The 10,692-nt window shown below is 48.5% G+C and overlaps 1 protein-coding gene across 2 annotated transcripts in view; it reads left to right on the plus strand.

The window, feature by feature from the left end:
• The window catches only part of LOC121544824 (tRNA (adenine(58)-N(1))-methyltransferase catalytic subunit TRMT61A-like), a 26,218-nt gene extending 15,804 nt beyond the window's left edge, over positions 1-10,414 (plus strand). For both annotated transcript variants that reach the window (XM_041855004.2, XM_041855005.2), the window contains exon 4: positions 9,475-10,414. In XM_041855004.2, coding sequence (XP_041710938.1) covers positions 9,475-9,767 — 293 coding nt within the window. In that variant the 3' untranslated portion in view covers positions 9,768-10,414. The remainder of the gene's footprint in view (positions 1-9,474) is intronic.
• Positions 10,415-10,692: the final 278 nt, after the last annotated feature.

A 10,692-nucleotide genomic window follows, 5' to 3' on the forward strand; every position in this document is an offset into this window, starting at 1 on the left:
GGAGGTAGACTAGAGAGGAGGAGGAGGTATACTAGAGAGCAGGAGGAGGAGGAGGTATACTAGAGAGCAGCAGGAGGAGGAGGAGGTAGACTAGAGGGGAGGAGGAGGAGGTAGACTAGAGAGCAGCAGGAGGAGGAGGTAGACTAGAGAGCAGGAGGAGGTAGACTAGAGAGCAGGAGGAGGTAGACTAGAGAGGAGGAGGAGGTAGACTAGAGAGCAGGAGGAGGAGGAGGTAGACTAGAGAGCAGGAGGAGGTAGACTAGAGAGCAGGAGGAGGTAGACTAGAGAGCAGGAGGAGGTAGACTAGAGAGGAGGAGGAGGTATACTAGAGAGCAGGAGGAGGAGGAGGTATACTAGAGAGCAGCAGGAGGAGGAGGTAGACTAGAGAGCAGCAGCAGGAGGAGGAGGTATACTAGAGAGCAGCAGGAGGAGGAGGTATACTAGAGAGCAGCAGGAGGAGGAGGTATACTAGAGAGCAGCAGCAGGAGGAGGAGGTAGACTAGAGAGCAGCAGCAGGAGGAGGAGGTAGACTAGAGAGCAGCAGCAGGAGGAGGAGGTAGACTAGAGAGCAGCAGCAGGAGGAGGAGGTAGACTAGGGAGCAGCAGAGGAGGAGGAGGTATACTAGAGAGCAGCAGCAGGAGGAGGAGGAGGAGGAGGTAGACTAGGGAGCAGCAGAGGAGGAGGAGGAGGAGGTATACTAGAGAGCAGCAGCAGGAGGAGGAGGAGGTAGACTAGAGAGCAGCAGCAGCAGGAGGAGGAGGTATACTAGAGAGCAGCAGGAGGAGGAGGTATACTAGAGAGCAGCAGGAGGAGGAGGTATACTAGAGAGCAGCAGGAGGAGGAGGTATACTAGAGAGCAGCAGGAGGAGGAGGTATACTAGAGAGCAGCAGCAGGAGGAGGAGGTAGACTAGAGAGCAGCAGCAGGAGGAGGAGGTAGACTAGAGAGCAGCAGCAGGAGGAGGAGGTAGACTAGGGAGCAGCAGCAGGAGGAGGAGGTAGACTAGGGAGCAGCAGCAGGAGGAGGAGGTAGACTAGGGAGCAGCAGAGGAGGAGGTAGACTAGAGAGCAGCAGGAGGAGGAGGTAGACTAGAGAGGAGGAGGAGGTAGACTAGAGAGGAGGAGGAGGTAGACTAGAGAGGAGGAGGAGGTAGACTAGAGAGCAGGAGGAGGTAGACTAGAGAGCAGGAGGAGGTAGACTAGAGAGCAGGAGGAGGTAGACTAGAGAGCAGGAGGAGGAGGAGGTAGACTAGAGAGCAGGAGGAGGAGGAGGTAGACTAGAGAGCAGGAGGAGGAGGAGGTAGACTAGAGAGCAGCAGCAGGAGGAGGAGGTAGACTAGGGAGCAGCAGAGGAGGAGGTAGACTAGGGAGCAGCAGCAGGAGGAGGTAGACTAGAGAGCAGCAGGAGGAGGAGGTAGACTAGAGAGCAGGAGGAGGAGGAGGTAGACTAGAGAGCAGGAGGAGGAGGAGGTAGACTAGAGAGGAGGAGGAGGTAGACTAGAGAGGAGGAGGAGGTAGACTAGAGAGGAGGAGGAGGTAGACTAGAGAGGAGGAGGAGGTAGACTAGAGAGGAGGAGGAGGAGGTAGACTAGAGAGCAGGAGGAGGAGGAGGTAGACTAGAGAGCAGGAGGAGGAGGAGGTAGACTAGAGAGGAGGAGGAGGTAGACTAGAGAGCAACAGGAGGAGGAGGTAGACTAGAGAGCAGGAGGAGGAGGAGGTAGACTAGAGAGGAGGAGGAGGTAGACTAGAGAGCAGGAGGAGGTAGACTAGAGGGGAGGAGGAGGTAGACTAGAGAGCAGGAGGAGGAGGAGGTAGACTAGAGAGCAGGAGGAGGAGGAGGTAGACTAGAGAGCAGGAGGAGGAGGTAGACTAGAGAGCAGGAGGAGGAGGAGGTAGACTAGAGAGCAGGAGGAGGAGGTAGACTAGAGGGGAGGAGGAGGAGGAGGTAGACTAGAGAAGAGGAGGAGGTAGACTAGAGAGCAGCAGGAGGAGGAGGAGGTAGACTAGAGAGCAGGAAGAGGAGGAGGAGACGATCCTGGGTTAAGTGGATCTGCTGTGATCCTGGTAAACTAAACTAATGAGTGGCAGGGCTGTCCCTCTCTCCCACTGCACCCCGTTCTAGTCCTGCTCCAACCCCTTTACTCCGTCTGTCCCTACACAACCCTCTGTTAACCTGATTAGGCCTTGCCTTGCAGAACACACAACGTCCCTGTTTTATGATGAGGACACTTGACAATTGACTTCCTGATCAATTTTATCAATCAATTTTATTTTATATAGCCCTTCGTACATCAGCTAATATCTCGAAGTGCTGTACAGAAACCCAGCCTAAAACCCCAAACAGCTAGTAATGCAGGTGTAGAAGCACGGTGGCTAGGAAAAACTCCCTAGAAAGGCCAAAACCTAGGAAGAAACCTAGAGAGGAACCAGGCTATGAGGGGTGGCCAGTCCTCTTCTGGCTGTGCCGGGTGGAGATTATAACAGAACCATGCCAAGATGTTCAAAAATGTTCATAAGTGACAAGCATGGTCAAATAATAATCAGGAATAAATCTCAGTTGGCTTTTCATAGCCGATCATTAAGAGTTGAAAACAGCAGGTCTGGGACAGGTAGGGGTTCCATAACCGCAGGCAGAACAGTTGAAACTGGAATAGCAGCAAGGCCAGGCGGACTGGGGACAGCAAGGAGTCACCACGGCCGGTAGTCCCGACGTATGGTCCTAGGGCTCAGGTCTCTCAGTTGGCTTTTCATAGCCGATCATTAAGAGTTGAAAACAGCAGGTCTGGGACAGGTAGGGGTTTCGTAACCGCAGGCAGAACAGTTGAAACTGGAATAGCAGCAAGGCCAGGCGGACTGGGGACAGCAAGGTGTCAGCATGCCCGGTAGTCCTGACGTATGGTCCTAGGGCTCAGGTTCTCAGAGAGAAAGAGAGAACGAGAGAATTAGAGAGAGCATACTTAAATTCACACAGGACACTGGATAAGACAGGAGAAGTACTCCAGGTATAACCAACTAACCCCAGCCCCCCGACACATAAACTACTGCAGCATAAATACTGGAGGCTGAGACAGGAGCGGTCCGGAGACACTGTGGCCCCATCCGAAGAAACCCCCGGACAGGGCCAAACAGGAAGGATATAACCCCACCCACTCTGCCAAAGCACAGCCCCCGCACCACTAGAGGGATATCCTCAACCACCAACTTACAATCCTGAGACAAGGCCGAGTATAGCCCACAGAGGTCTCCACCACAGCACAAACCAAGGGGGGCGCCAACCCAGACAGGAAGATCACGTCAGTAACTCAACCCACTCAAGTGACGCACCCCTCCTAGGGACGGCATGAAAGAGCACCAGCAAGCCAGTGACTCAGCCCCTGTAACAGGGTTAGAGGCAGAGAACCCCAGTGGAGAGAGGGGAACCGGCCTGGCAGAGACAGCAAGGGCTGTTCGTTGCTCCAGAGCCTTTCCGTTCACCTTCACACTCCTGGGCCAGACTACACTCAATCATATGACCTACTGAAGAGATAAGTCTTCAGTAAAGACTTAAAGGTTGAGACCGAGTCTGCGTCTCTCACATGGGTAGGCAGACTGTTCCATAAAAATGGAGATCTATAGGAGAAAGCCCTGCCTCCCGCTGTTTGCTTAGAAATTCTAGGGACAATTAGGAGGCCTGCGTCTTGTGACCGTAGCGTACGTATTGGTATGTACGGCAGGACCAACTCGGAAAGATAGGTAGGAGCAAGCCCATGTAACGCTTTATAGGTTAACAGTAAAACCTTGAAATCAGCCCTTGCCTTAACAGGAAGCCAGTGTAGGGAAGCTAGCACTGGAGTAATATGATCAAATTTCTTGGTTCTAGTCAGGATTCTAGCAGCCGTATTTAGCACTAACTGAAGTTTATTTAGTGCTTTATCCGGGTAGCCGGAAAGTAGAGCATTGCAGTAGTCTAACCTAGAAGTAACAAATGCATGGATTAATTTTTCTGCATCATTTTTGGACAGAAAATTTCTGATTTTTGCAATGTTACGTAGATGGAAAAAAGCTGTCCTTGAAACAGTCTTGATATGTTCGTCAAAAGAGAGATCAGGGTCAAGAGTAACGCCGAGGTCCTTCACAGTTTTATTTGAGACGACTTTACAACCATCAAGATGAATTGTCAGATTTAACAGAAGATCTCTTTGTTTCTTGGGACCTAGAACAAGCATCTCTGTTTTGTCCGAGTTTAAAAGTAGAAAGTTTTCAGCCATCCACTTCCTTATGTCTGAAACACAGGCTTCTAGCGAGGGCAATTTTGGGGCTTCACCATGTTTCATTGAAATGTACAGCTGTGTGTCATCCGCATAGCAGTGAAAGTTAACATTATGTTTTCGAATAACATCCCCAAGAGGTAAAATATATAGTGAAAACAATAGTGGTCCTAAAACGGAACCTTGAGGAACACCGAAATGTACAGTTGATTTGTCGGAGGACAGACCATTCACAGAGACAAACTGATATCTTTCCGACAGGTAAGATCTAAACCAGGCCAGAACTTGTCCGTGTAGACCAATTTGGGTTTCCAGTCTCTCCAAAAGAATGTGGTGATCGATGGTGTCAAAGGCAGCACTAAGGTCTAGTAGCACGAGGACAGATGCAGAGCCTCGGTCTGACGCCATTAAAAGGTCATTTACCACCTTCACAAGTGCAGTCTCAGTGCTATGATGGGGTCTAAAACCAGACTGAAGCATTTCGTATACATTGTTTGTCTTCAGAAAGGCAGTGAGTTGCTGCGCAACAGCTTTTTCTAAAATTTTTGAGAGGAATGGAAGGTTCGATATAGGCCGATAGTTTTTTATATTTTCCGGGTCAAGGTTTGGCTTTTTCAAGAGAGGCTTTATCACTGCCACTTTTAGTGAGTTTGGTACACATCCGGTGGATAGAGAGCTGTTTATTATGTTCAACATAGGAGGGCCAAGCACAGGAAGCAGCTCCTTCAGCAGTTTAGTAGGAATAGGATCCAGTATGCAGCTTGAAGGTTTAGAGGCCATGATTATTTTCATCATTGTGTCAAGAGATATAGTACTAAAACACTTAAGTGTCTCTCCCGATCCCAGGCCCTCGCAGAGCTGTGCAGATCCAGGACAGCTAAGCCCTGGAGGAATACGCAGATTCAAAGAGGAGTCCGTAATTTGCTTTCTAATGGTCATGATCTTTTCCTCAAAGAAGTTCATGAATTTATTACTGCTGAAGTGAAAGCCATCCTCTCTTGGGGAATGCTGCTTTTTAGTTAGCTTTGCAACAGTATCAAAAAGAAATTTTGGATTGTTCTTATTTTCCTCGATTAAGTTGGAAAAGTAGGATGATCGAGCAGCAGTGAGGGCTCTTCGGTACTGCACGGTACTGTCTTTCCAAGCTAGTCGGAAGACTTCCAGTTTGGTGTGGCGCCATTTCCGTTCCAATTTCCTGGAAGCTTGCTTCAAAGCTCGGGTATTTTCTGTATACCAGGGAGCTAGTTTCTTATGACAAATGTTTTTCGTTTTTAGGGGTGCAACTGCATCTAGGGTATTGCGCAAGGTTAAATTGAGTTCCTCAGTTAAGTGGTTAACTGATTTTTGTCCTCTGACGTCCTTGGGTAGGCAGAAGGAGTCTGGAAGGGCATCAAGGAATTTTTGTGTTGTCTGAGAATTTATAGCACGACTTTTGATGCTCCTTGGTTGGGGTCTGAGCAGATTATTTGTTGCGATTGCAAACGTAATAAAATGGTGGTCCGATAGTCCAGGATTTTGTGGAAAAACATTAAGATCTACAACATTTATTCCATGGGACAAAACTAGGTCCAGAGTATGACTGTGGCAGTGAGTAGGTCCAGAGACATGTTGGACAAAACCCACTGAGTTGATGATGGCTCCGAAAGACTTTTGGAGTGGGTCTGTGGACTTCTCCATGTGAATATTAAAATCACCAAAAATTAGAATATGATCTGCTATGACTACAAGGTCTGATAGGAATTCAGGAAACTCAGAGAGGAACGCTGTATATGGCCCAGGAGGCCTGTAAACAGTAGCTATAAAAAGTGATTGAGTAGGCTGCATAGATTTCATGACTAGAAGCTCAAAAGACGAAAACGCAATTTTTTTTTTTGTAAATTGGAAATTTGCTATCGTAAATGTTAGCAACACCTCCGCCTTTGCGGGATGCACGGGGAATATGGTCACTAGTGTAACCAGGAGGTGAGGCCTCATTTAACACAGTAAATTCATCAGGCTTAAGCCATGTTTCAGTCAGGCCAATCACATCAAGATTATGATCAGTGATTAGTTCATTGACTATGACTGCCTTTGAAGTGAGGGATCTAACATTAAGTAACCCTATTTTGAGATGTGAGGTATCACGATCTCTTTCAATAATGACAGGAATGGAGGAGGTCTTTATCCTAATAAGATTGCTAAGGCGAACACCGCCATGTTTAGTTTTGCCCAACCTAGGTCGAGGCACAGACACAGTCTCAATGGGTATGGCTGAGCTGACTACACTGACTGTGCTATTGGCAGACTCCACTAAGCTGGCAGGTTGGCTAACAGCCTGCTGCCTGGCCTGCACCCTATTTCACTGTGGGGCTAGAGGAGTTAGAGCCCTATCTATGTTGGTAGATAAGATGAGAGCACCCCTCCAGCTAGGATGGAGTCCGTCACTCCTCAGCAGGTCAGGCTTGGTCCTGTTTGTGGGTGAGTCCCAGAAAGAGGGCCAATTATCTACAAATTCTATCTTTTGGGAGGGGCAGAAAACAGTTTTCAACCAGCGATTGAGTGCTGAGACTCTGCTGTAGAGCTCGTCACTCCCCCTAACTGGGAGGGGGCCAGAGACAATTACTCGATGCCGACACATCTTTCTAGCTGATTTACACGCTGAAGCTATGTTGCACTTGGTGACCTCTGACTGTTTCATCCTAACATCGTTGGTGCCGACGTGGATAACAATATCTCTATACTCTCTACACTCGCCAGTTTTAGCTTTAGCCAGCACCATCTTTAGATTAGCCTTAACGTCGGTAGCCCTGCCCCCTGGTAAACAGTGTATGATCGCTGGGTGATTCGTTTTAAGTCTAATACTGCGGGTAATGGAGTCGCCAATGACTAGGGTTTTCAATTTGTCAGAGCTAATGGTGGGAGCCTTCGGCGTCTCAGACCCCGTAACGGGAGGAGTAGAGACAAGAGAAGACTCAGACTCAGACTCCGACTCGCTACATAATGGGGAAAACCGGTTGAAAGTTTCTGTCGGCTGAATGAGCGACACCGGTTGAGCATTCCAACAGTATTTCCCTCCAGAAGCCATGAGAAAGTTGTCCGGCTGCGGGGACTGTGCGGGGGGATTTATACTAACGTTACTATCTGTACTTACTGGTGGCACAGACGCTGTTTCTTCCTTTCCTACACTGAAATTACCCTTGCCTAACGATTGCGTCTGAAGCTGGGCTTGTAGCATAATCTCAGGGCTGCTCAGACTGTTCTTTGTGCGCTGATTCTCTACACTCTGGGTGCTTGTTTTGTCACATAAACTGAAATTAGGCAAACTATTAGAATTTTAGCAACCAGGAATTGGCGGAGCAATTTCTGCATATTGCACCTTTAACTCATCTCTATCGGCTGGCCTACCCTTCCTTGAAGACTTTGTTGCTTTTATGAGATAAAATGGAATATATTATTTAATGCACTTTGAAATTATTTTTGTGTTACTGACCTCTGCCTTGGTCAGTGTGCAAGGCTGCCTGGCCCCAGAGATGTTTTGACTAGCTAGTTGTCGAATGCCTTGAACAATAGCTCTCACACACTCTCTGGATTCGTGTTGTCGACAACCTGATCACCACTAGCTCCACATCTTCTGTTTCTCTCAATCAACCACTGGTCAACAAGGGTCATCACCATAGCAACTACAATGACTCTTGGCAACCAGTGGAACATTTCCATGTGTTCTTCTTTTACTAAACACTGGTCATGTGTATAGCATTTTACTCCTTGCTTTTAAAATGGTTGACTTGCTTCTTCGGTGTTCAACATAACACACTAACAATGAGATGTTTATGATTAAGCCAATATCTCATTGTTGTGGATGTCCAAAAATCTTTGGCTTTGTAAATCTCATGACGTGTTTGATCTCAGCATTGGAATCCAATTCACCAGCCAAGTCTGTCTAAACCTGTCTTCTGAATCATAATCTGCCTCTTAAAGGTGGCTAGAGGAGTCTCCAAAATCTCCATTAGGGATGAATAAACCAAACTCTGGAAGTTTACATAGAAACTGCCAAAAGTAAAGTGTGTGAGATTCAAACAGAATAACTGACTCATGTTTGCTGTCCTTTTCTGCCCTTATTTTCCTTCTCTCTGTCTCCATCCTGTTATCTCCCCATCTCCTTCTGTCCCCACCCCTTTCTCTGTCTCCATCCTGTTATCTCCCCATCTCCTTCTGTCCCCACCCCTTTCTCTCTCTCTGTCTCCATCCTGTTATCTCCCCATCTCCTTCTGTCCCCACCCCCTTTCTCTCTCTGTCTCCATCCTGATATCTCCCCATCTCCTTCTGTCCCCACCCCTTTCCCTCTCTCTGTCTCCATCCTGTTATCTCCCCATCTCCTTCTGTCCCCACCCCTTTCCCTCTCTCTGTGTCCATCCTGTTATCTCCCCATCTCCTTCTGTCTCCATCCTGTTATCTCCCCATCTCCTTCTGTCCCCACCCCTTTCCCTCTCTCTGTCTCCATCCTGTTATCTCCCCATCTCCTTCTGTCCCCACCCCTTTCCCTCTCTCTGTCTCCATCCTGTTATCTCCCCATCTCCTTCTGTCCCCACCCCTTTCCCTCTCTCTGTGTCCATCCTGTTATCTCCCCATCTCCTTCTGTCTCCATCCTGTTATCTCCCCATCTCCTTCTGTCCCCACCCCTTTCTCTCTCTGTCTCCATCCTGTTATCTCCCCATCTCCTTCTGTCCCCACCCCTTTCTCTCTCTGTCTCCATCCTGTTATCTCCCCATCTCCTTCTGTCCCCACCCCTTTCTCTCTCTCTGTCTCCATCCTGTTATCTCCCCATCTCCTTCTGTCCCCACCCCTTTCTCTCTCTGTCTCCATCCTGTTATCTCCCCATCTCCTTCTGTCCCCACCCCTTTCTCTCTCTCTGTCTCCATCCTGTTATCTCCCCATCTCCTTCTGTCCCCACCCCTTTCTCTCTCTCTGTCTCCATCCTGTTATCTCCCCCTCTCCTTCTGTCCCCACCCCTTTCCCTCTCTCTGTCTCCATCCTGTTATCTCCCCATTTCCTTCTGTCCCCACCCCTTTCTCTCTCTGTCTCCATCCTGTTATCTCCCCATCTCCTTCTGTCCCCACCCCTTTCCCTCTCTCTGTCTCCATCCTGTTATCTCCCCATCTCCTTCTGTCCCCACCCCTTTCCCTCTCTCTGTCTCCATCCTGTTATCTCCCCATCTCCTTCTGTCCCCACCCCTTTATATCTCTCTGCAGGGGGACGTGTGTGCTCCTTCTCCCCGTGTATTGAGCAGGTGCAGAAGACATGTGAGGCGCTGGCTGATGAGGGTTTCGAGGAGATCAGCACTCTGGAGGTTCTGCTGAGGGTGCATGACGTGCGCTCCATCACACTCCCCCTGCCGGACTTTGGGTCCGACCGGCCCTTGGAGACCCCGACTGACACCCCAGTCCCTAGCAATGCTTCTGTTCTCTGTAAGACAACCACGCCGCCCAGGGACATGGCAGGGCATACTGGCTACCTTACCTTCGCCACCAAACCCTCTGTGTAGACTGACTGCTGGAGGTTGGAGTGGGCAGAGACTTCTCTAGGAGGCTATGGCTGGGGAACTCCAAAATGTCTAAATGCAGTGCTGATGACTTGGGACCTAACCTGACCCGGGTGGAAAACCTGCTCAGACTGATTTACTCTACTTTCCGTTCCTCTCCATTGATCAGCTAAAACTCTACATTTCAGTTGACAGCTGACATCCTCTTGGAGAGAGACATGATTGAGAAATTGCTTCTGTTTTAGGCTATTTCCAATGTATTTCGTAGACTTTGAAGAATGTATACACACGCACCCACACATCCCTAATACACTAACAGAGGGAGGGAAGAGAGGGCTAAGTGGCATTCTATAAATAGGCTGCTGATTGCTGAGGGTCTCTACACAGGGCTGTGAAGAGCTGTCTGAGAGGTTCGCTCTTAGTCTCATGTACAATCGCTCTAATCATGCCACTGATATGTTCTTGCATCATTCAGGATTTAAATAATAGTATCTTATCCCCCATTGTTACCCCGTTTCTCTCTCTCTTTTTTGTTGCAATTTTTACATTTGTTTTGGATTTGGATTTAATAGAATGGTGGGAGAAATTGTGTTTTGTCTCAGCTGAGGTGGATGCTGTAACAAGGCTAAATAAACACCTTACCATCCTTCCAACTGCCTCTGCTTGTGATATTTTCTTTAACTATGGTCCGCTATTCTCATCATTGCTGGATGGCCGGTGACTCCATACCAAAAAAGGCAGAGGAATGGCAGCCGTTCCAGGCTTGGAGGAGCAGATGTTCTCCACTGCTCTCTTTCTCTTTGTGAGGGACTGTGAACCTCTCACTATTTGACTGTAGATTTAGTACATTGTCCTCACGCATGACCAATGAGTTTGTACAGGTTTGTTTCAATGTTTTCATAATGGGAGAACCTAGAGGCTATGTAAC

Source organism: Coregonus clupeaformis, chromosome 29 (genome assembly GCF_020615455.1).
Source record: "Coregonus clupeaformis isolate EN_2021a chromosome 29, ASM2061545v1, whole genome shotgun sequence".
NCBI classification, from domain to species: domain Eukaryota; kingdom Metazoa; phylum Chordata; class Actinopteri; order Salmoniformes; family Salmonidae; genus Coregonus; species Coregonus clupeaformis.